General features: G+C 36.8%; 2 protein-coding genes and 1 long non-coding RNA gene across 7 annotated transcripts in view; 2 read left to right on the top strand and 1 right to left on the bottom strand.

The window, feature by feature from the left end:
• Nucleotides 1-2,366, top strand: part of LOC140847725 (uncharacterized) — a 113,437-nt gene extending 111,071 nt beyond the window's left edge. The window contains exon 7 of the transcript XR_012127801.1: nt 4-2,366. The gene's annotated coding sequence lies outside the window, so the exon portion shown is untranslated. The remainder of the gene's footprint in view (nt 1-3) is intronic.
• Nucleotides 2,367-2,488: 122 nt separating this feature from the next.
• On the bottom strand, nt 2,489-3,358 carry LOC108385505 (uncharacterized). Its single transcript, XR_012127840.1, has 2 exons — nt 3,207-3,358; nt 2,489-2,941 (listed from the first exon to the last, which is right to left on the bottom strand). It is a non-coding gene; the product is annotated as an uncharacterized lncRNA (long non-coding RNA).
• A 54-nt stretch (nt 3,359-3,412) lies between these two features.
• The window catches only part of KATNAL1 (katanin catalytic subunit A1 like 1), a 69,530-nt gene continuing 46,654 nt past the window's right edge, over nt 3,413-26,288 (top strand). The window contains exons 1-4 of one of the 5 annotated variants that reach the window (XM_073228777.1): nt 3,413-3,522; nt 10,106-10,249; nt 20,946-21,121; nt 22,928-23,088. In XM_073228777.1, coding sequence (XP_073084878.1) covers nt 20,960-21,121; nt 22,928-23,088 — 323 coding nt within the window. In that variant the 5' untranslated portion in view covers nt 3,413-3,522; nt 10,106-10,249; nt 20,946-20,959. Of the gene's footprint in view, nt 3,584-3,605; nt 3,763-10,105; nt 10,250-20,945; nt 21,122-22,927; nt 23,089-26,288 lie in introns of those variants that run through there. The other 4 variants (XM_073228764.1, XM_073228781.1, XM_073228771.1 and 1 more) reach the window with 4 other exon arrangements.

The raw sequence follows: 26,288 nt of genomic DNA, 5'->3' as shown, positions 1-26,288 counted from the left end.
CAGTCCTCCTTCAGTTCACTGCAATGCAGCTGTTGCCTATCACTGCTGTCATCCATTCTCAAGCGGCTTGTCCTGCTGATTCTCTGGAATCCTGACTTCAAGGAAGAAGGGTTATGCATTGGAACCTTGTATTCAGAGACATCGTCAAGGGTGGAGACTGAACTTCAACCCTGGCCAGCTGCCTTGCAAATGCAAGCAACTGGTCACAAAGGAAATCAGATGAAGGATAGATGGATCAGGTGAACCTATCATCTCTGTTACAAAAAACAAGTGTTCAGCGGATAGCTCATCAGTATCATCTTCTCGAGGAGGAAAGGGAGATCTATTTATATGCTCGTTATATATGCAGAGTTGTGACCGAATCGCTCGAGGTGACAGGTCCAGGTGTTGCTCCTATAAGGATGCCACTTTGGATGAACACTCAGATTTTGTCCTGGATTTTATTGTTTGAATGCTGTCATTTCTTCTGTACAATAGGAGCTATGATTACTGTAGACTTCGGTTTCTTTTCTTTCTATTAGACATCAGATTCCAGCTACTATCAATTGCTTCTTCACTTATAACAAAGTTTTCATAATGGAATCCACTATGTAGATGGCCTGGACGGGTGCTATACATAAGCTGCCCGGGATTTATCGAGTAACCAGAATGTGGGCTGAATCAAATAGAATATGCAGATATATACTGGAGTGGCACCTTATTTTAGTAGCTGGCACTAGAGCTCCTCTTGAGGAAGGTGCTTTTTTGTGTAGGAAGACACTTTGATAAACAGTGCAGGGGTGTAGGTATATTCGAAGACAGAGGTAAGGAAGTACTTTTTTATTAGCTAAAAAATACTTTTTATTAAGTATTTATAGTACTTTTAGAAGTATTGCATAAAGAGAGAAAAGAGAGAGATGGGGTCAGAGAGAGTGTGGATAGTGGGAAGTTGCAGTTGATGCTAAAAAAAAAAGATGAGTCTTGGCGGATGCCAACGCCACTGGGATAGTGATGGACTTCTAGGAGCAGGGAATTCTAATTTTAGGTTATTTGTGTCCTTTATTTAAAACCCCTCAGGTTACTCCAAACCTTTAGGAGAGTCTGCTATACAAACAACCAGAAAAAGGGTTTGACTTCCAAAGTGTGTGTCAGCAAGAGGGAAAAGAGCTGCAGGTGAGATGGGAGGGAGTCTAGGGCTCAGAAAAAGCAAAGACTCAGAACCTGAAGTGATCCTGAGTTTCTAAGCCCCAGGAATGTACAGTCTTGGAGAGAACGCTGGTCTTTTCCCAGGAGGTGGAAGACGGACTTGAGTCAGTTTCAAAATCTCTGTGCACAAGGTGACTCAGACTGAGAACTGCATGACATTCACAGTAGCTTGCTATTTCAATCGTAATTTCTCAAGAGATGTTTATTACTGGAAAAACGACAGGGTCAGCAACCCTCTTTGCAGCCTCCCATTTACCAGTATCTCTAGGCCTCATTTTCCTCATATGTGAAAGCTGGAGAATGAACCTAGTATATCTCTATGGTCTTGGAGTCTACAGCTCTAATAATCTTTCAGAGAACAGATTTGTGGTTGCCAGGGGGTGGGATGGGGAGTATGATGGGTGAGGCGGTCAAAAGGTACACATCTCCTGTTATACAGCATGGTGACTAGTTAATAATACTGTACTGTACATTTGAGAGTTGCAGAGAGAGTTGACCTTAAAAACACATTTTTGTGTTCCTTTTTGAGATACTTACAACAGAGAAAGGTACAAACCTTAAATGTACCACTCCGTGAATTCTGACAAATGCGCATGCCTCTTTAACCCAAACTCTAAGCAAGACACAGAGCTTTTCTACCAGTACAGAAAATTCTCTCCTCTGTCAAGCCCCACTCTTGCCTCCAGGCCACCATTCTAACTCCTATCCCAGTGGATTAAATGTTAATTTAAAAAAGTTACTGTTCAATGCCAAGCTTTGTTTTATAATACGTCACAACAGCAGTGCTATTATTTCTCGCAAGTACTGTGAGATAATGTCCATTTTGCAGGTAAGACATTGAGCATGATAGAGGATAAACTGCCCTTGGTTAGCAGCTCTACCAACTGTAGCGGCAGGTCGTGAACGAAGCAGTGGGTTTTAGGATCCCGAGCCCTTCACCTCCATTTATGCTAAACTGCATCTGGAGACGGGTCATGGAGAGTCCATGATCACCTAAGAGAAATTATGAATCAAAACTTAACTGAAATCAATGCCACTTAAAACTTCTCAAACTTCCTGAGTAATCCTAAGGGCCGTATACATTATGTCCTATACTAAATGATTTGTTTCTACCCCAACTCGGCAGAAAACGGCATAAGGGAGGGGTGAAAGGCTGCAAATTCGACTTTACTGGTTAAAAGTCCAACAAGCGATGGCTTAAGTTCCAAAAGTGCCCCGTGGCAGTCAGTGTCTTGCCAGTGGGTTTCAGCTCTGGGCAAGTTCGCCATGGATTCAGTGTGACCAAAGAAATGACAGCAGAACGTTCTTGGGGTGAAAGGGTTATACCCAACTTTATTCCCACGGTGGCAGGTCAATCACTAAAATCCCATCCACTCGGTGCGAGTCTGCACACAGCAAGCTGGTCTCTGCCTCTGGGTCCCTCTGCCCGCACAGCCGTCCTCTGGGCCTCTGTCCTCTGCTCCCCTGCAGCCCTGCCACCGTGTCGCCCAGAGTACTGGGCAGGGCTCTCTATATAGTCAATAACTACGCATTGCCCACACGTGTGTAGTGAGCTAGCCAAGCAGGGCCAGGTGGGAATCCGGGTCACAGGAACCTTCACTTTATCCACGGGCAGGGCCGACGGGGAGGGTCTGGCGCCCCGACGCTCAGATGCTCGTTCCTCTGGCGCCAGAGAAGTCCTCGCAGAACGGAGAAGGCATCAACACGCTGCCCAGGGCGACGGGACGCCGCCGCAGCGGGGCTCATCAGGCAGAACCTTAATTCAATCAGTCACCCGTCCTTCTCAGTATCACCCTCGCGCCTCCCTGTCCCCGCACCCGGGATTCCCAGGCTCCTCCCCTGAGTTGACTCGGAGCCCTCGGGCCCCCCCTCACCGCGCGGCCGCTGCTGTCATGGCAACCGTACGCCGCCTCCGCCGCCTTTCCACGCACATCGCGAACTAACGGGCTCCGCGGCGGCGGCGGTGGCAGCCTGTGGCCCACCCCCACCCCCCCTGGACCACATCATCAACATCGGCCGACCTGCGGCGCCTAGGTAATGAATCCGAGGGCGTCCGCAGGAGAGCGAGTGGTGGGGTGGCCACGTTGACAGCCGCCGCGGGAGACGCCACGACCTCGCGCGGCGCGGGTCCTCGGGCGCGGGCCGCCGTGCGGGGTAGGGGAGAGCATTGGGAGCGCGCAGCGCGCGGAGCATCATGGGGATTGTAGTGCAGCGACTCCTCCGAGTCGCGGCCTTGGCGCGGAGGTCTGGACGGGCGAACTACAAAGCCCGGCGGCCCCGACAGCTGGGAAAGACCGATAAACTTTGAGCGGACCCGGAGAAAAATCCCTCTTTGTGGTGAGGGCCCTCTTGAGTGGTGGCGGAACTGGGCTCTGTGCGCCGGGAAAGGGAAGTGGAGGTGAGACTGGGGCCTCCCGCCCCGCCATCGGGCCCGCCCCGGCTACAGCGCTCAGCCCCACCCCGCTGGGCCGCCGCCCCGCGTAGTCTCAGAGATGAGCGGCCGCCCAAGCGGCAGGGCCTCGGGCCTTCGGCGCCTCTGACCCTCCCAGGTTGCTGCCTCTCGGTGCAGAACCGTATGTATGTCACACATTTGATGTGAGACCCGAGGAACTATTGTTAGCAGGCTTTTCTTCTTCCCCTGATAGTTTATTTCTAGACATTTAATCATGTTTATGCTGGAGTAGCTCAGAAGTGTCAGCATATTAAACACATTAATAATTACTCAAAGGGCATTGATGTTTAAAGGTTACGTGTAAAAGTAGATAAAAGATACAGTGCTATTATATAGTAGTATCTTTATTTCCCACCGTTTTGCATTTTTGCGTCTTATTTATTGGGGGTAAAGATTGCAAAATGGGTACTCCCCTCACCCCACTAGCTGGAACACAGCCTACACAGTTTGATTGATTTTGAAGATTAGCTCAACTTTAAATTATAATAATTTTGAAGCACTTTTTTTTTTAGCAGTTGGTAGTAATAATTATTTTCTTTGATTATTCCACTTTTTTTTTTTCACAATTTCTCAGGAGCATGTTTTCAGTATGAAAAATGCCATGTTCTAGTTTTATTTTTAATGTTCTGGAATACACTTTAGTCTCTAGAGTTGGCTCTGACCCTGGTGGTAAGGAAGCTGACACAAATTTAGAAAACCTGCCTTAACTATCCTTGAAAAATTTTTCAATACGTAGACGATTGTCCTAGAGATATCGTATTTTACATAGTGTGTTGGAAAAGTATTGATAGTATTGTGGCCTTATTTTGTGTGTGTATGTGTTTAAACAAAAAAAACATAGGGTCCCTATAAAGTTCTTTTTTCTTAATTATAATGAAGCTAATTTTTACTTTTAAGTACCAATTTTGTACAAGGAGATTGAGAGTAAGTTCAGTAAGACTGTTAAAAAAATTGAGACGTTAAGTTATATAAGGATTTGAAGTATTTATTTATTCAAGGTTTGTTAGGAATCCGTTATATGTTAGGTATTTTTATGCCAGGTGGTGGGAATGAAGAGAAAATAGGAGGTAGTCTGTGTCCTGCATGGCAGACACTTAAATCATCCCAACACGGTGGTAGAAATAGGTGTCAGCTGCTACACGGGCCCAAAGTGGGAATAGATAATAGGACAGTGCTGATTATTGAATACTTAACTCTCTGTCAGGCATTGTGTAGCATATTTTGCATGCAGCCCCTTATTTAATCCTCAAACAATCGTGAGAAATAGTTGCTGTTATTTAGAGATGAGGAAACAGGCTTAGAGACCTTGCTCAAAGTCATGCTGATAAGGTGTGAACCTAGGATTTCAACCCAGGTGGGTCAAATTTATCTCAACCATTAAGGCCATTCGGTGTACCCACTGGTAGAAAGATCTGGATTCTAATGAAATCAAGAAAAATCTCCAGTTGGATGTGCCATTTGACTTGCAGTGAGAAAGTTGAGTAAATGCTCACTGGAGAGAGAATGAAGAAAGTCATTCTAGGCAAATGGCACAACAGAAAGCAAAGGATAGAGTTGAGTGTTTGTCTTTGGGGAACCTTAGGTTATTCTGATGACTGAATCCCAGAATACTTGCAGTGTAGTGAGAGAAGCCAGATCTTAAAGTACTTAGTACCATGATTAAGAATTGAGAAATTTTCTCCAAAATGGGGTGACTATTGAAAAATTTCAAGTAGACTTACTGGGTTGGTATTTTAGAAAGTAACTCCAGCTCCCTTATGAAAAATGGACCTAGGAGAGAACAAATTAGAATAGTGGTAGAGAAACTGGTCTTAGAAAAAAAAATTCAGTAGAGAAATAGAGTCTGAACTAAGCAGTTAGGAATATAGAAATAGATTTTAGAAATATTTAAAAGGTAAAATTGATATAACTTAGAGTTTTGGTGTTGGGGGCTAGAAAGATTTGCAACACTAAGACAAATAATCCTAGTTTTCTGGCTAGGATGACTGCAGGGTAGTGAAACCATTGATTGAGATGGGGAGGAGCAGGGTTTTGTTGGGGAGAAAGATAAAGATGTATCAGTTCAGCTCTGAGTTTTGTTTATGGTTCCTGTGGAATATTCAGGTAAGGATGCCTTTGGATCTGCAGTTCAGGAGAGAGCTCAGGGCTGGAGGGAGAAGATTGCTTGTAGATAAGTAGTTGAAGTTTTAGGAGAGAATAGAACAGCCCACATAGGAGGAATGTGTAGAAATGGAAGAGGAACAAGTGTGAACGTGAAACTCTTGGGAAGCAGCAGCATTTAAGGGTGTGTGTGTGTGTGTGTTTAGGGGGGACCATGTTTGAGAGGAAGAGGAGAAGAGTCCATGTGTGTGTGTGTGTGTTTAGGGGGGACCGTGTTTGAGAGGAAGAGGAGAAGAGTCCGTGTGTGTGTGTGTGTGTGTGTGTGTGTGTGTGTTTAGGGGGGACCGTGTTTGAGAGGAAGAGGAGAAGAGTCCATGTGTGTGTGTGTGTGTGTGTTTAGGGGGGACCATGTTTGAGAGGAAGAGGAGAAGAGTCCGTGTGTGTGTGTGTGTTTGGGGGGGACCATGTTTGAAGGCGGGAGGAAGGAGAACAGTCAGAGAGCATGCGTAACAATGACAAAGGAAAAGAAAGACGCAGGAAGTGGTTGGTCCTTGAAGAGGGCAAGTAAGATCCAGATTGACTAGTGTCCGCTGGATTTGGCGGCTACAAATCATTTCTGAACTTTGTAAAAATGAAGAGGAGGAATCCGAACATCGGAACCGAAAAATGTTAAATTTTTCCACAATAATACATATACAAAAGAAAATGGGAGGAATGAACCCCTGTGTAGCCTTCACCTACCTTGAAGAATGAACACGTAACCAATTTTGTTTCATCTATTACTCCTGCCCCCAGCTGGATTATTTTAAAGCTAAACTCAGATATCGTATCTTTTTATCTCTAATTATTTCAATATGTATCTTTAAAAGTTAAGGATTCTTTTTAAAAAAACTAGTATTTTATATTGTGATTTAATGTAAAAAGCTGAAAATTGTAATTATCTTAAAATTGACAATATACACCTATATAAAGTTTATGTAAAATTTAACATAAAATTTCCAGGCACTCTTCTTTTTAAAGGAGCTTGACTACAAAAAAAAAGAGAGATTGAGGCAGTAACTAAAAAAGGTTTGTAGGATTTTTTGATTTTTGTTTTTTAAAAATGACAATGAGCTATTAGGGAAAGAGCCAAGAAAGAGGAAATGTTTGAAGATGTGAGAAGTGAGAGAGGAGGGAACTGATAAAGGTCCCTGAAAATGTAGGAAAGGATGTGATGAACAGGGTGAAAGAGTTAGTCTAGAATTAGGTGGTTGCATTTTCCCTATCAACTAAGTGCTAGCTGTGTTCCTAGGCAATGTGCTAGGGTTGATAGGAGGAGGTTTGTCCTGGTGAAGAAAAGTGTGGATGTATATAGGTTTGGTGGTGAAAGGTGAGAGTTCAGAGCTTATGATCTCTGAGAGGTGGATAGGAAAAAAAGGTTAACTGATGGGAGAAGAGATTGGGGCTGGGAGATGAGAATGGTGGAAATTTGGGATAGCCACCTTGGAAAGAGAACTTGAGCCCAGGGCAAGGAAGTGTTGTATCATTGAGCTGAGACTGGAGTTCAGTAATTTTCAATGACAGCAAAACATGATATGGTGTGGGTGTTTTCCCTTATATTTTGATTAATTTACTAAGGAGAGCTTGAAATATTGAGGAAACCAATAGCCTAGTGTGTTATTGCGGAGGCGAGAATCTAGGCCAAGAATTTAGGTTTGGACTTTCTCAGCAAGTTTAGATTTAATCATTTAACTGATCATTATCTACTTTGTGTAAATAACACAGTGAAAGTAAAGGCCCTTGCAGATCTTTTGTCTTAATGCTTTATTTTCTCAACGTGTACGGTGGGATTCTTTTATTGAGAACGTTTCTTCAAGGGTCATTTACTAGAGTGTGGTGTCCTGGAAGAGGCCAGATATATCTACGTCCAGTTCTGGAACTACAACTTCTGTTCTTTATGATCATGGTCATGTTTCCAAACCTGTGCTCTTACTCAAAAAAAAGATGTTGATACTAGCTATTTTTTAAGATTTGGGGAAGTCTAGACAGTTTATGGAGGTAAACTCGTAAGTGCCCAGTAACTGAAGGTGTTTCTCTTCAGCACTTCCTTACCAACAGTGTGGCAGGATGGTCAGTTCTGTTTGGTAAAAGGCCGTGTTCTGTGACTTTACATGACCTAAAAAGCAGGGAGTTAAGGTAGTAGTTCTATTCCAAAATGCTGATTTGATCTGTAAAAGGATTCATCAATTATTCTTTAAACGAGGCTTCTGTAAACACCATAAAATGTTCTTTAATCGACTGATAATAGTAACAACGTCTTTACCTTGGTTTTGTTGTCAAAGAAGCAGAGAGTTGCACACGTGATTTGAGATCCCAGTGATTCTGAAATTCTTTGATTTTCTAACTATATCTCATCTCTGGATAGCTTTATATTAAGATTTTACTAATATTTGAGCATCTGTTTGGAAATGAAAGTATGTACCTATTTTAATGTACTCAGCATTATTTTCTCTTCTTGATACCTGTCCTTACATATGGTAGACCTAGTGAAAGTATGCCTTGGAATACTTAGTAAGTTGGCCATATCCAGGCATTTGCTAGATATTTAAAGCATAGATTATGAGAATAGTTAAAAAAGTGGTGCAGTTCCAAGGTGAATTATAGAATCTTCACTAAATGTCTTTAAATATGTTTCTTTTGCTAGGGATGGTTTGGTTGTGGTCCTGTTTGAAGGTATGGAGAAGAAATAAGTAACTTTCAAGTCCCTTTCTATCTAATTCTAAATTAGTAATTGTCCATTAAAAGCTCCTATTAAGGAGCCTATTAAGAAGTGAGCTTTAGTTTGAAATTGTTATTTTTTCTGATATTCTTTTGATATAGATACTTTTTGTGAACACTTGTATAGTTCATATAATCATGCCTGTATTGTTGTGTGTACTGTGCTTAGTTACTGACTGCCAATCGCATTTACTTCCCAAGGTATTCTGGAACTCTTTAGAATGAGAATTACATGGACATTTTATCAAGCGCATGTGCCTTGTATTTCAGTTCGTAAAACATTGTGTGCCTCTACATCAGATATTGCACCAAATCTGACATCACACAAATAAGATCTGGCCCTTCTCTTAAAGGAATTTACTGTCTAGGCAATGCTCTTGTCAATATTTAGTTGTGGTATATGCAGTCTTGTGTTTCTTAAGGAGATAGTTTCCAAAGAATATAATGTATTTTATTTCTAGCTTTCATAACTTTCACATATTTGAGGGACACAGAATATAACTTCATTTGTTGTATTTCAGTATTGGACTCCTTCTCTTTTATTCCTCTATCACCATAAATGTCTTTATACTTCAGTATCCTTTCCTTCCTGATTTTCTCTTCTTTTCATTTTTCTTGGTGATTAGGAGGTAAGAAGAAATGAATGAGAGGGAACTAGAAGGTTCTGTTTTATTTATCTACTTGGGGGAGAATATGGATGAAAGTGGATTTAACAAATACTTCTGGTGTGAATATAGGTATTTCTATACTCCTCTTATTTCCTCTGCATTATTATATATTCTTAGAAGTCAAGGAATATGTAGGCCTTACATGGTTTCTTACATATACATGGGTATTTGCTAACTAAGGTAAGTGCTTACTAAATAGTGTAGACTGGATGATGAATGTATGAATGAATGAATGTGATAATAAGATTACTTTATAAAAGAATACAGAACAGGGTTTTGAAAGGTTTTATGTTTTATCATTCAAAGCCCTATGAAATTAAGGAACAATAGTACTTAATTGTATAGGCAACCAGAACAAAATGCATTCTTTATTTGATCACTACTACTTAGCTTTTTATTTTATTGTTGGGTTAGTTGTAACTTTGAACGAGCTGATGTATTTTGAAGGAATTAAAGGTGGTAGTAGAACGAACCAATAATGCAGGCTCTGAGTGAGACCCCTCGGGTGCAAACCCAGCTCTGGGCAAGTTTAAATTCTTTAAAGCCTCAGCCTGCTCTTCTATTAAATGGGAGTAACCATTTTTATTTAGTAGTGTGGTGAGGATTAAATGAGGTAATGACAAGAAAGTCATTTTCATGTTGCCAGGTGTGTAGGAAGCATTCAGTAAATGTTACTATTATTTTCATGCTAAAATGGTATTTATTTAAAATAAGGCTTTCAAAATACAATTCGTAGTTTAAGCTGCCAACTTGAGACAGTGTGGCAGATGATAAATATTTTCTGTCTGCTGCTTCAGTGTTTTAAAGATGCCAGTGGAATTTAGTACACGGGCAGAAACTATTGTAATGGTTACTTCTGAGAAACATTTAAGCTCTTAGGATATCTGTCTAGATTCTTTTTATGCTGCATGGACAATTATTTTTCTCTTTTTCTCTTTACCAGAGCTCAGGTAAGGAAACAAATGAAAAAGCCTCATTGCTATAGACATACTCCTGTTATCTCTGGGTTTGTGATCGAGTCATATTCTGCATTATTCATGGCAAGCTGCAGCCCTTGAATGTACAAACCAACAGGAAGAGATGAAAGGTACTGTAGTTTTCAAACTTAATTATATTGGTGACCAGTATTTACATAGGAGGTTAATTTATTGCTATTAAAACATATTTCAAGATGCAATAATTTGAGAAGTGTGTTTATTTTTTTTAATTGTTTGGATTTATAGCAGTCAGTGCATGAAGTAAGCTGGACTTTGGTTATTTGGATAAACATTTTTAAAAAACATAGAGCCTGGACATTGGTGGAATTCAGTGTGGTACAAAATGCTGAAAATCAAACAATTTGTTGTTTTGCTGCCAGTGTTTTAACTAGTGTGTTATTTTGTTCATGCTGATATAGTGAGAGCTGCTTCAGTGTTTCTGAAATAAATATCTACTTTTAGGAATTTAGGAGTCGAGGAAGGAAAAGTAGCAATATGAGAAATGGAAGTGTGAGAATGAAAATAGCTTAATCAGAAATTTTTTCTCAAGCCCCATATGTTATTATGACTCATTTTGATAGATATCGCTCTCCTAAAATAATAGTTTGAAAAAATGTTTTCCTTCCTATTTAAAAACCTTTACTGTGGAGATGAAAGAATAATAAATATTGTGATTTCATCAAAAAATTATTGGTGACGTCTTATGCAGTTTTGGGTTGTGGATATAAGCTAGTTTTTAATTTTCCCAAATACATGTCTTAGTCTTGGTATGAAATAAAAATCCAAGTGTGTTGGGAGATAAAGGTGTGTGTGTGTGTTGTGGGTAGATTTGATGGTGTGTTGATGGTAGATTTAAAGGAGAGAAGAGTGTGGTTGGGGATGTAGCTGGAGAGAGAGTGGCCCCAGGGCTTTATTTGCTATGTTTAGAGCTGAATCATGACAGAGACAAGTCATAAAAAGCCAAATGAAGCAGTATTTCCTTCTTGGTCTGAGCCTGAACCTAAACTGAGGTTTTTTTTTTTTGTTTTGAGCATAGAACTCTCCTTAAATATACTACTTGGGTCATTCTGTATAGGGCAACCTTCCTGGATGAGTTCAGCAATAAATAGGGCAAGAAGAGCCTATATTCATTTTCGAATACCTGGTAAACTCAAAAATAAGAGAAATATTATCATGTATTAAACATTGCTAAAATGTTCCATGACTTCTGTGACATGACTTTTTGAAAGTCCTAGAAACTCTTCTAATGTATATTAAAATGGATTTTTAAAAACCCTCTAAGTTTCAGGATTTAGGTGAAAAATAATTAAAGACATGGTGTTGCTTCTAGAAATTTATAATGTAAATTGGGTCAGTTGATTGCCTGTTTTTTTTTTTGAAGAAAAATTAGCTGTTCCAAACCTCTGGATTAATGTTGAGTGTGGAGTAAAAATGATAGCTTACATTGATTCAGTGCTCATTATATGCTGGGAATGATGCTAAAATATTAATACATTTAATTTTTTTCAATGACCTTATGATGAGAAATGTTATTTTCCCTATTTTATAGGTGTAGACCTAAGTCCTAGAGAAATTATCTGAGGTCACAACTAAATATTTGTGACACCTAGATTCATACCCAGGTTTTTCTCTCTGAAATTCTTACATTGCTTTCACATGTGAATAGTTGAGGATATAATTCTAGGTTGGCAGTCCTCCCTTTCCCTGTGCCCCCATTATTAGCACGTGGAAGATACAGATATACCATATTTCATGGTGCTTTACTTTACTGTGCTTCACAGACACTGGGTTTTTTTTTTTTAAACATATTGGAGTTTGTGGCAAGCCTGCATCAAGCAAGTCTGTTGGTGCCATTCTTTTCAGTAGCATTTGCTGTTGAGAGTTGCTCAGAACAAAAGATTCTTTTCAAGACATTACTGTTCATTGACAATGTACCTGGTCAGCCAAGAGCACTCATGGAAATGTACAGTGAGACTAATGTTGTTTCCGTGCTAACACAGCATCAGGTCTAAAGGCCATGGATTAAGGACTAATTTGAACATTCAAGTCTTGTTTAAGAAGTACATTTGTTAGACGATAGCTGCAGTAGATAGTGATTCTGCTGATAGATCTGTGCAAAGTAAATTGAAAACCTGAAAGGATTCATCATTCTAGATACCATTAGAACATTTGTGATTTGTTGGAAGAGGTTAAAATACCAACATTTACAGGAGTTTGGAAGAAGTTGATCCCAACCCTCATGGGTGACTTTGAGGGGTTCAAGTGTTTAGTAGAGGAAGTAACTGCAGATGTGGAAGAAATAGTAAGAGAACAAGAATTAAAAGAAGAACCTGAGAATGTGATTGAATTGCTACATCTTATGATCAAACGTTAACAGATGAAGTGAGCACAGAAAGTGGTTTCTTGAGATGGAATCGATTGGTGAGCAAAGAAAGTGATTTCTCGAGATGGAATCTACTCTTGGTGAAGATGCTGTGAAGATTGTTGAAATGACCACAAAGGATTTAGAATAATAAATAAATTTCACAATTTAGAATATTACATTAACTTGACAAAGCAGCAGCAAGATTTGAGAGGACTGACTCTAATTTTGAGAGAAGTTCTGTGGGTAAATGTTATTACAGCATCACATGCTACAGAGAAATTGTTCATGAAAGGAAGAGTCCATTGATGTGGCAGACTTCATTACTGTCCCATTTTAAGAAATTGCCAGTCACCCCAGCCTTCCTCAACCACCACCCCCTTCAGTCAGCAGCCATCAACATCCAGGCAAGACTCCACCAGCCAAAAGATAAGAACTCACTGAAAGCTCAGGTAATGATTAGAATTTTTAAACAATGAAGCATTTTTTAATTAAAGTATGTACTTTGTTTTTTTTAGGCTTAATGCTATATAGACCCATATGCTAAATAGACATACTTAATAGACTATAGGGCATTGTAAAAACTTTTACTTGCATTAGGAAATCAAAACATTGATTTGACTAGCTTTATTGTGATATTTACTTCATTTTGGTGGTCTGAAAATGAATCTGCAATACCTCCAACTTATGCCTGTATAATTTCACTGTCTCCAGGCTTCCAATGTTCCTTTTAAAAAGTTCACTGTCAATATATTTCCTTTGTAGATAATATATCATTTCACTCTATTGTTTTTAGTGTTTTTCAGTTTTATTACATTGTCTCTAGGTATGGACTGACTTATTTTGAAACAGAGAATTATTATCTTCTGTAGGTTTTGGAAATTTCTCAGCCATTGTATGCTTGAATATTGCCTGTCTCCTTTTTTCCCCTGGAATTTGCTATAGATATATGATAGACCATCTCTTTCTGCTCTATACATGTTATCTTTGCTTACTTATTCTGTCTTTGTATGCTGCATTCTAAGCAATTTCTACAGCTCTGTCTTCTGGTTTCTTGATTCTTTCATATGTGTCTAATCCGCAATTCCTCAGTGCATTGAATTTTTGATTTCAGTGACTATATTTTTTAATGCTAGAAGTTCTTTCTTATTCTTTCTCATATATGCCTATTCATTTTTAAATGTCTTGTCCCTATGTTTTTAAGTATACTTTATAGCAACTAATGGATTGTCAAGTGCTTTAGATAGTAGTATTATTTCTCCTATGTATTATTTGACTACCTCATAATGAATTTTACTTTTTATATCTTGAAATTTTAGATGTAACCTCAGTGGCAGTACTGTGAGGCTAGGTCAAGGATGTATCCTGTGCTTTTGTGTTCTCTGAAGTGCCTAAGGAGAACTGGTGAATGAATAAACAAAATTTAGTATGCCCATATAACAAGCAATAAAAAGCATCAAATGACGACACATGCAACAACGTGCTTAAATCTCAGAAGCATTATTCTGAATGAAAGAAGTTAAGCACCAGAATATATACTGTGTGACTCTATGTCACATTCTGGAAAAGACAAAACTATAGCAATAAGCAAACCAAAGAATGCATGGTGAGGGGATTGACTGAATAGTGGCAAGAAGGAATTTTCTGGGATGATGGAAATGTTCTGTAGGTTGATTAAAGTGGTAAAAGGCAACTATACATTTTCCAAAAGAAATCAAATTTTACACTTAAAATTAGTGAATTTCATTGCACAAAAATTCCATCTCAATAAAACTGATTAAAAAAACTAAGCAAAACTCATTGATGGTTATAGAAGTCAGAATAATAACTGCTCTACAGGAAAAGTACTAATTGTGAGAGGACATGAAAGATTCTTCTGGGGCACTGGAAATGTTCCGTATCTTGATGTAGGTGTTACTTGGGTGTGCCCGATGTTAAAATTCACTGAAGACTTGTATACTGTATATAAGTTGTATACTTCAATTATTAATACAAAAGGAAAAAGATACTCTACAGAAGAGTTAAGTGTTTAAAGGAGAAAATCTAGAAGAAAGTAGAGCAAAAGGACAGAGATGAAAGATAGAAAAGATAAGAAAAGATAAAAAAATTGGAGGGTTAATGTAGGAAATCCAATATCTGAAAAGGTGTTCCAGAGAGAGAAAACAAGAAATGGAAATAAATCATCAATGAAATAAGTCATTAATTTTCCAAAATTCAAAACATTAATTCCCAAATTGAAAGAGTCCCAAATAGACCCATTTCAAAGCACATTATCAACAATTTTAGAAAGCTTGTGTCAAAGAGAAGATCCTGCAAGTTTGCAGAAAGAGGAAAAACAGGTGACATAAAGGATCAGGAATTTGACTTCTGTCTTCTCAGTATTGAAACCTACAGGGTAATAGAAAAATGCCTTTAAAATTCTGAAGAAAAATTATTTCCAAAGTAGGATTGAAGAGCAGTGAAACTATCACTGAAGTATGAGGGTAGAATCAAGGTGTTTTCAGGCATGTACAGTCTCAAAACCTTTACCTCCCATTTATGAAATGTGCTTTATAAAGATAGGTGAGTAAACTAAGAAAGAGAAACATGGTACACAAAAAAGGATTCAATGAAGAAGAGAGAAAAGGGCTCCCCAGGATGAAAGAAGATGCCAAGTTGAACAGCCTTGGAAGGTAAATAGAGTTAGTGTCTTCCTCCAGAGCAAAGCAAGCCTTTCTCCAGGCTTGCTTACAACCTCGGAAGAAACAAATAGTATTTTCCTTTGTAACAGAGGGTAGGCGTGCACACTATTGAACATAATAGATATGAGTTCCCTAGACTTAGGGCTTCTCTCCTTTAATGCAGCCTACTGCATATGCAGATGTCACCTGGCCCACTGTATGTTGCTCTTTCAGAACGGGGGCTTGGGGAACTGGTGCAAAAAAGAAAAAGAAAGAAAGAAAGCCTTGGTTGGGTTGTCTTCTGGAAGTTAAATAGTTTTAGCTTTTATGTTTTGGTCAATAACTCATTTTGAGTTAATTTTGTGTATGATACAAGATTTGAGGCTTAGGTTTCTTTCTGCATGTGCATAACCAGTTGTTTCAGCATGGTTACTGTAACTTCATAGTAAATTTTGGAGTCAGTGTAGTTGTCCTACTTCATTCTTTTTTTGAAACTGTTTTAGCTATTCTGTGTTTGTATTTCCATATAAATTTTAGAATCAGTTTGCCAGTTTTTACAAGATAAGCTGCTGGGATTTTGATTGGGATTGCATTGACTCTCTGGATCACTTTCAAGAAAATTGACATCATATTGATTCAATTCATAAATGTGTGTGCACACACTACATGTATTTCCATTAATTTAGGTCATTAATTTCTCTTAGCAGTTTTTGATAAGTTTCATTGTTCAGATCTTGCACATATTATATTAAACTTGTCCCTGAGTATTTAATATTTCTGAATGATTTCATTGTTTTGACTTTTGTTTTCGATTATTTGTTGTTAGTATGTAGAAATACAAGTGATTTTTGTGTTTTGACTGTATTCTGCAACCTTACAGAACTCACTTATTATTGGTTATAGTAGCTATTGTAATTCCCTAGGATTTTCTCCATTAACAATCATGTTGTATGGAAAGCAATTTTACTTCTTTTCCAATATATATGCCTTTTATTTTTTTCTTACCTTATTGCACTGGTTAGAGCCTCTACTTATGTTGAATAGAAGGGGTGAGAGCAAATATACTGGCCTTGTTCTTAATCTAGGGGGAGAACATTCTGTCTTTTATAATATATATGATGTTAACTGTAGGTATTTCACAGATGTTTTTACTAAGTTGAAATTGTCTTAAGTTCTTAATTTGCTAAGAGTTCCTATCATGAATGGCGTTGAATTTTGTCAAATCCTTTTTCTGCACCTTTAAGTTGCATTTCTAGTTAAGGTTTCATTTCTTGTCTCTTAAAATTGTATTGATTGGGTTTTCAATATAAGCCACTTTGAATTTTTGGCATAAATCCCACTTGCCATAAATACATTATCCCTTTTATAAATATTACTGGATTTGATTAGCTAAAATTTAAAGATTTTTGTATCCATGTATCTGAGAGGTATTGACATCCCCTTCTTTTCATATAATTCTGGTTTTGGCATCAGGGTAAGGGTGGCCTTAAAATATGAGTTAAAAGTTTTTCACTCTCTTTTTTCTTAGATAATTAATTTTTTTCCTGAAATGATTGGGAGAATTCACTAATGAAGCCATTTAGATCTGGAAGTTTTTTCTTTCTTTTTTTTGTGGGGAGATTTTAAATTACAAGTAAAATTTCATTGGTTAATATAGGACTATTCAGATTAATTACTCTGTTTCTTCTTGAGTAAGTTTTGATATATCGTGACCATAGAATTTTTCCATTTCTTTAAGTCCTCATTTGCCTTTTAATATCTCTAAAGTTTGTAGTGATAGCCTCTTTTTCATTTCTGATTTTGGTAATTTGTGTTTTTCTCTCCCTTTCCTCCTGGTCAGTATTGCTGGAGGTTTATCTGTTTTAATGGTCTTTCCAAAGAACCTGCTTTCGCCTACATTGAACTTTTCTGTTCTTCTGTTTCATTTTATTGATTTGTGCTCTTAACTTTGTTATGCTTTTCTACTTCTTTTGGGTTTAATTTGTTTTTATTTTTCTAGATTCTTAATATAGAAGCTGGATGCAGGTGTCAGTAAACTACAGTCTATGGGCCAATACAGCCTGCTACTTGTTTTTTTCAGTGGATCATGAACTAAGAGTGGTTTTCCCATTTTTTTTAATGGCTAAGAAAGTCAAAAAAGAGGAATGATTTGTGACATGAAATTAAATTAAATTCAGATGTCAGTGTCCATAAGTTTTTTTGGAACACAGCCATACTCATTTGTTTATGAGGCTGTGGCTGCTTTTGTGCTAGAACAGCAGAGGAGTTGCGACTGACTCTCTGGTACCCTCTTTCTTTTGCATTGCTGCTTGCTGCACTATAGTCACAGTGGTTCAAGCACACAGTACTTGTCACTGTATTGTGACATTTTACTTTATTATTAGCATATACCCATCATGTCAAAATAAGAAAAGATTAGAAAAATGGACTTGACATGTTATATACTTTTAAAGCACAGTGGAGTGTGAATTATTAGATGACAAAGCACTGTGATTATTATGCAGTAATTCTGTGGCTGTGCTAAAGAAATATGGTATACACTGATATTACCAGATTAACCATTCATCACAATATTCCCATCTTATGGGAAAGGAATGGCCAGAAATTAGAAAACTTAAAAAGGAATGTCTTTCTTACCATAGCAGAATTTCTTTGTAAAAAAGGAAAAAAATCAGGCAGCACCCAAAGTAAGTTTCTGAGTGTCTCATTTGTTAGCTAAGCAAGGAATCATTTACTTATGGTGGCTTAAATAAACTGTGTTTGATTGTAGCAGCCAAAGATAACTGTCTGGAGAAAATAAAGACTATTAATCTTTGGGTGAGAATAGTTGCTGAAAGAGTTGAGGATATCAATAATTAATTAAACAATAAGGCAAATGATTTTGGTTGGTTTTCCTTGGCTCCTGATGAATTGAAATATTAATAATACAGCTCAATTATTAATTTGAGAAGACAATGTTAAGTTTGAAGTTACCAAAGAATTAATTTTCATGAATAGTGTTCATGGAATAACTAAGACAATATTTACAAAAAGTTGAGAAAACACTTAATTCTATACAACCTGAAGTGGAATCTGCTAAGATGTGTTATAACTGATGGTGGTAAAAATATGTACAGAACAGAAAAAAGGCTTAGGTGAAGAAATTTACAAAGCTGTGAAAATGTAAAGTGGTTAAAGTCTATGGTTATTCATTGTTTTATCAGTGGGTACTTTTTAGAGAATATTTGAATCTGTCCTGTAATCGGGAACCAGTAGTATCTCAAGACTCAAGAGTGTTGCTCTTGTGGACTTATCTGTCAGTTCCATGAATTCTTGTCAGAAATAGAAGTTGAAAATACTTGCCTATCAAACAGCAGTTCAGTGACTTAGTAGATGTAAGGTATATTATAATCTTTTGAATTTAGGGCTAATTTGGAATTTTCCTGAATAAGAATTGTAAAACATTATTATAGAACACTGAATGGCTTTGGAAATCATGTTTTTGCTGCAGACTTGATAATGTTTCTTAGTGAATTCCACTTCAAATTACAAGGCAAAACAGTGCTTATATGCAAACTAAAAGTTATTTCAATGCCAACTAATGTTTGAATCACGAGTAATATCAAGATGTTTTATGTAGCTTTCCATGCTGTCAGAAGTTATTGCAAAGAATTGTGATATCCATTCCTATCCAGATATGCAGTAGATATATTTTCTGTGCTCCAGGTACAGTTTCAGCAGCATTTTTCAGAATTTGATCCTATGCAGTAGATATATTTTCTGTGCTCCAAGTACAGTTTCAGCAGTATTTTTCAGAATTTGATCCAAGTGCAAAGGAAATTTCTGTATTACAAAATCCACTTAACTGTGTTATTGGAGGCACTTACACCTAACTTTCATTGGAACTGATTAATACACAATGTAATGATATGCTAAAAGACAAGTGTTGAGAGAGGAGTAAGTCTTAAAATGCCTTCCAGACAAGGAATATGCTGAATTGAAACCATGTGCTGTGATATGATATCAGTATGTGACAGAAGCTGTCTTGGTAAAACGATATTTTCAAGCATGAAATACATAAAATCTTACTTAAGAAACAACATTAACATACGTATATTTGCAGTTGACCCTGATGATAGGGAACACTAACTTTGAATCCCAACTAAGTGAAATTCTATTCTTCCCAAGAGTTGCATTCTTATTAGTAGGCCTGTTTTACAAAAGGTTGTACTCAACTATTATTACTATGTTATTTTGAATTTCATCAGTAAAAATTGTGGAAAATTTTGTCTCACTATGCAAGTACTTACATAATATCTTCAGTTTTGTCTGTTGGCCCTCAAAGCCTAAAATATACTGGCCTTTTCCAGAAAAAGTTTGCTGACCCTTTCTTTTCTTCAATATATTTTATTCTGGATAGTTGTGTACTTGCACATATTACCGAATTAATGTTTCTACCTCACAGTGACTTTAAGAGCAAATAATGTATGGAACCCCTTTGTATGGATTTATTAATTACAGCTTATTCACTGTAATATGATCTTACTGCTTTTTGTTAACGTTATAATTTGAGGAAGAGCCTTTCCATGGTCGTCCTGTATTTTGTGGGTAGGTTGGAATGTTGAAATTTCTTCATGTGTGAGAGTAGTATACAGTTAACTGAAGTAGGATTATCAACTAACAGATGCTCCTTTCAAGGAACCTATGCCGGACGAAGGGGCAAATAATATGCCCAAACAGCTTTATTTTCAAGAATGTACTAAAGTCAGTTGAAATGCCTAGAACTAGATGTGGTTAATTTTAAGGAAGAGTTTTTAACTCCTCAAGAAGGGGAAGAGAGGATGAGCCAAGCTCCCCACTTAATTCTCTCAGGAAGGCATGGAGAAATACTTTGATTTTCTCTACTAGGTGTAATCATTGATTTACTATTCCAGGAAAGAAGAGTAGGGCACTTTGGACTCTTTCCTAGATGTCATTCTTCTCTATCTCTGGACTTGCTACTCTTTGTAGTTTTGGTTGGAAAGTATCCTTGCTAGAATCCTTGGAAGATTCTGGGAGACTGTTGGGGAACCTGGAAGAAAAGCCAGAATTACTTAGTCTGGAGGGTTTTGGTGGAAACCAAAGGTTCATATGATATTCTTCCTAGGATCCTGTAATGGAAAAGGTTAATGATAGCTATTTGCACAGACAAAAAATTGTGGAGAATGATAGGATCATAAAGTAATTGAGCAAAAAGTTTGCTCAGGTAGTTTAATTCACAGGTTTTTGCTTAGATATAACTTGTGTGGGACAATTAAATGCATATAAATGATACACCTGGACACCTGTAGGCTGTTCCTTTAATATGTGTTCCTTAAGTATGTTGTATTGTTCTTTGTCCCCAAAATTTTAGAACTGATTTCTGCAGTTTTAATTGGTGTCAGTGGGAAAATACAATGTCATATTCATATATTTATTTTTTCAATTTCAAGAAGAAATAGAATAAAGCAAGTTCATCTTTAGTATTGCAGCTTGTAATTATAAATGAGCAAGAAAAACTAGTGTCCATTTTTTTGTACTGTAACATAAATCAGTAGTTCAAAGTTATGTAATTTCTCTCCTTAGGTGTTCTTTTGTGATCTCTTTTGTATTTGCATAATTAGAAACTTTGTTCAGTATTACAAGATACATTCAGATAACCTCAAAGAATGAAAGAACCATTTTGACTTTCCAAGTAGTTTTAAGCAGATATCTTAAAGGATAATAAAAAATGTTTCAAAATGATTGTTGCAAACTTCATAAAAAGACATTATATTTTATGTGTAGGTCTCTGAAAGAAGATGAATTTGGCTGAGATTTGTGACAATGCAAAGAAGGGAAGAGAATATGCACTTCTTGGAAATTATGACTCATCAATGGTATATTACCAGGGGGTGATACAGCAGATTCAGAGACATTGCCAGTCAGTCAGAGACCCAGCTGTCAAAGGCAAATGGCAACAGGTAAGATCACATTAAAGGTAAAGATCAGATTCAGCAAATGAGGGCAATAGTGTATTATACTTGAACGATGAAAGTTTGGGATTTTGTAAAGAGTTCTTATTTGTCTATTTACCGAAATATATTTAAAATATGCTTTGAATAATTTTTTGTATTGCCTGGTTGATATTTTATGTATTATTTTTGATAGTATACTTCATGAGACATATTTCAAAGATACTTACTTCTAATTGAATCTGCTTATAATTAAAAAAATTTTTATGGTCAGTCACCTGATTTGTTTTTACAAATTTTTGAAACAATTTATTTCTATTTGCTCTTTCTCCTTTCATTGTTTTGATCAATTTCATAAAACTTCTCTTTAAGAAAGTTTCCTCTTGTTTTGAAAGATTCCTTACAAATACAAAGGAGTCAGTAATGTAATAAAAAAGCAGTAATATATTTGCTATGTCTTTTGACTATACAACTTGATTATATAATAGTAGCTAAAAACTTGAATTATAATTTCCCCACTTACTTCCAAAACTTGAAAACCCTTTTAAAATTAAAAGTACAAAGTCAAGTATATCTTTGATGTTTCCATTTTATGTATTAAAGCCTTTCAAGTGTTCTTACTAATTTTTCCACTAGTCAAAAATTGATGTTTCATGAAGTTTTCAGGGTAAATTTGGCTTATTTTCTGACTTAAGTGTTGCCAGGTCATGTTGAGTGAGAACAGTATACTTGCTCTAACTCAAGTTGAAAATTTTAGTTGTGTTCTTCTATCCTGCATACTAGCCGCAGGCAAGAATGGTTTATTAATGTAGCATGGAAATATTTTTAACATGCTCTTGTGTTAAAAGTGACCATTTCTACTCATATATTTCTACTATGTTTCTTTCCATTAAGTTCTGAAATTTCATTTCTCCCAATACCAGGTAATTGCATATATTAGCAGTTGGGTTTTATCTAGATTTTTCTTTGTTTCTGCAACTCCTTTATGCGTTCCTTTGTATATATTACTCAAGATAAAGTTAAGGGAAAGTTTCTTATGCTCTGCTTTACAGTAAAGTGTGCTTTTTGGTTAAAAAAACCTAGAATTTGTTAAAATGAATTTATAAGTGTAATTTTTAAAATGTCTGTGTGCCTTTGAAAATTAGTTTGGGCTAAATGTTTGAAAACACACGAATTTCCACATAGTAGGTGCTCAGTGAAATTCTTTAAATACGGGAAATCTTTGAGCTAAGAATAAACTTTTTCTAGGACTTAAAAGAAATTTAAAAGAGATCAGAAGATTCAGATTTTAGGCAAAGGAGAATTTAGAAAAAATTGGAAATGGGTAATTCATGATATTATGCCACTTGAGATTTTCAGATACTCATGACAGACATTTCATCTTTAGTGACACTGGGAATAGGAAACCCTGGTGAAGATTTTGGCTGACTGTGTCTTGGAAGCCATTTACAAATATATTAAAAGAATTTAGCGTAACATTATAGATTTCTTGGGATAGTTAACTTATTACTGACATAGTTGCTTATTTTAAGTTATTTAATGGTCATCACATTCTTTGGTAGAAATAGAGTTTCATTATGAAAAACATATAACTACGTCCCCTATGAAAAGATATGTAAGTAATGTCTTTTTTCAAACCAATTCCTGCCCTATCTATATTACTTTAAATAGTTCTTTGTTTTTTGAATATGTTTTAATAACTCATTTTACATACTTTAAGTGACATTGAGAAAACTTGCATTCTATAACAATTTATTATTTGTGATTTATATAATCTTAAAACAGTTCCTGGTGTGAATGCTATTTTCTTTTAAGGTTCGGCAGGAATTATTGGAAGAATATGAACAAGTTAAAATTATTGTCAGCACTTTGGAAAGTTTTAAAATTGATAAGCCCCCAGACTTCCCTGTGTCCTATCAAGATGAACCATTTAGAGATCCTGCTGTTTGGCCACCCCCTGTACCTGCAGAACACAGGTAAATGGGACTTTATATTCTCTTTAGGTACTTCCATAGTTCATTGATATTCAGAGTGAAAAGAGTGAAACTTCATTTGAACAAAGTATGAAAAAGTATTTTGGGGGGCAGGCAAATTTTATACCTGTTTATAATTTTCGCTCTTATAGGCTTATAGTTTGTATTTGATCAAAGACTGAAGTAAGTCAGTTATCATATATCTTGCTTTTAGAATGTTTTATTACTTTAATCATAATAGAAACATGCTAGTCCTAAAAGTCATCCACTGAGCAAGGTCTTTTAGGTTTCATAATACCAGCATCAAAACTTTGATGGCTTTTGTTTTTAAAATGTCTTTGCTTTAGAAGATACAATTTTAGGTAAAACGGTGGACAAGTTGGATTCATCTGGTTAGGCCTACAGCCAGTTTCCAGAGTCTTAGTATAGAAGGAACTTTACCATTCCTTGAGGGTTAAAGGTCAGATTCTCTAGTGTGGCACATAAGGCTCTAAGTTAATTTCCCTGGAGCCCAGCCCATGCATCATCTACATTAAACCTCTCTTATTCTTTCCTGTCTCCTTGTCTTTGCACATTGTTCTTCAAGGAATACACATAATACCGTTTTCAACAACTCATATTCACTCTTTAAGTCTCAGCCCAACTGTATTTCCTTTTTGTAACCTTTTTTAGTTTGCCCAGGCATTACAATTTGTTCATAGGAGTTATCATGTTGCATTTCTTGGTTTCATCACAAGATTAAGAGCTTTCCAAGGGCAAGGACCATAGTTTATATATACTCAAATAGATAATGCAAACTTCCATTGCTAACACAAGTTTGGCACATAGTGGGCATTCAACCAACATTGAATAGAAAAGGCCATTAATTCCGCAAGTGAGGAACCTAAGGCCTTAGAGGCCCTGGCCTGTAAATTAGGGCAGACCAGGGTCTGAGTTTAGGTCTCTCAGGCATTCAGTGCTCTTGATTGTAAAGTGGTATTGCGGCCAGAGTATTGCATCACAGAACATAAGTTTCCCTCTGGTCAGGAGCTGTGATCATGTGTTTTACTTCTTGATCTCTTGAAACTTCCTAAAAGCATTTAAAAGTTTGTGAAAGTGGTTAATTTCTTCCTTCAGGGTTTTTTCCACTGACTTTCAGATAATTTTATAATTCTCATCGTAAAAACACTAGTTGATGATTCTTTTCTAGGGTCTACAGCAATATAGTTCTTCCTCACCTTGTAACCACCTTCAGGTGTTTTGGGTTAAGGTAATCATTACTCCTTAAAAGGCAATTTTTCAAGTCATAGGATTGTTACCATGGAAGTTCCAAAGTAAATACTGAATAAAAGAAATAATGGCATTTTGATCTATCAGACCTTGAAAATTTTGTGTATATATAATAAAATACCTGATTTTTTTTCCTGAAAGTCATTAATTCTGAAATATACATTTAGTTTAAAGCTAAAAGCTGACAATAATTTTATTTTTATTTGGATATAATTGACATATAACATTGTAATTTTAAGGTGTACAGCATGTTGATTTGACATATATTGCAATATTATTATTATGGTAGTATTAGCTAATATCTCTGCCATGTCACATAATAAGCACTTCTTTTTTGTGGTGGGAACAATTAAGATCTAGTTTTTTCACAACCTTGAAGGATATAATACAGTTTTCTTGTGTATAATCACTATGCCATGCATTAGATTTCCAAGACTTTATCTGCTGGTTGCAAATTTGTACCCTTAAACAACATGTCCTCAATTTCCCCATCTCCCAGCTCCTGGTAACCACCATCCTACTTTCTGTTTTTATAAGTTGGGCTTTTTTAGATTCCACATATAGATGATATCCTACAGTTTCTGTCATTCTTCGTTCGACTTGTCTTACTAGTATAATATCCTCAAAGTCCATCTGTGGTTTTAAAAATGTCAGTATTTCCTTCTTTCTTGTGGCTGGATAATACAGCATTGGATATATGTAGCACATCTTTATCCATTCATCTTTTGATGAACACTTAGGTTGCTTCTGTACCTTGGCTGTTGTGAAAAATGCTGCAATGACCATGGGAGTATGTATATCTTTTTGGTAATCCTGTTTTCATTTCCTTTGGATATATACCCAGAATGGTATTGCTGGATCATACGGTGGTTCTATTTTAACTCTTTTGAGGAATGTCCATATAGTGGGTGCACTGGTTTACATTCCCACCAACAGCGCATGAGGGTTCGCTTTTTTTCACATGCTTGCCAACAATTGTTTTTGTCTTCTCGATGATAGCCATTCTAACAGCGATGAAGTTTTCATTGTGGTTTTGATATGCATCTCCCTTATGACTAGTAATGTTGAGCATCTTTCCATGTACCTGTTGGCCATTTGGATGTCTTCTGTGGAAAAATGTGTATTTAGTTCTTCTGTCCATCTTTTAGTTGGGTTTTCTTTTGTCATTGAGTTGTATGAGTTCTTTATATATTTTGGGTATTAACCCTTATCCAGTATATGGTTTGAAAATATTTTCTCCCATTCAGTAGGTTGCCTTTTCATGTTTTTGAGTGTTTCTTTTGCTGTGCAGAAGCTTTACAGTTTGATGGAGTCCCACTTGTTGAGTTTTGCTTTTGTTGCTTGTGTTTTTGGTGTCATATCCAAAAAATCACAGCCAAGACCAGTATCAAGGAGGTTTCTGTTTTCTTCTAGGACTTATGGTATCAGATGTTATGTTTAAGTCTTTCTAATCCACTTGTTGTTCATTTCTGTGAGTGGTGAAGATGGGAGTCCGGTTTCACTTTTCTGCTCGTGGCTGTCCAGTTTTCTTGACACCGTTTGTTGGAGAGACTATTCCTTCCCCATTGGGTGTCCTTGGTTCCCTTGTCAAATACTGGTTGACCATAAATGCAGGGGTTAATTTCTGGGTTCTCTCTTCTGTTTCTTTGGGCTATGCGTCTGTTCCGTGCCAGTCGTACATAATACTATTGTAGCTCATAGTTGAACTGACAGTTTGAGATTAGGAAGATGATGCCTTTGGCTCTGTTGTGTCTCACGGTTGCTTTGGCTCTTTGGGGTCCTCTCTGGTTCCACACAAATTTTAGGATTGTTTTTTCTATTTCTGTGAAAAATGCCTTTGGAATTTTGCTGGTTGTACTGAATCTGTACATGGCTTTGGGTAATATAGACATTTTAACAATACTGATTTTCCAGTCCATGAACATGAGATATCT

This window comes from Manis javanica, chromosome 1 (assembly GCF_040802235.1).
Source record: "Manis javanica isolate MJ-LG chromosome 1, MJ_LKY, whole genome shotgun sequence".
NCBI classification, from domain to species: Eukaryota; Metazoa; Chordata; class Mammalia; order Pholidota; family Manidae; genus Manis; species Manis javanica.
This window is presented reverse-complemented; position numbering and strand designations above follow the sequence as displayed.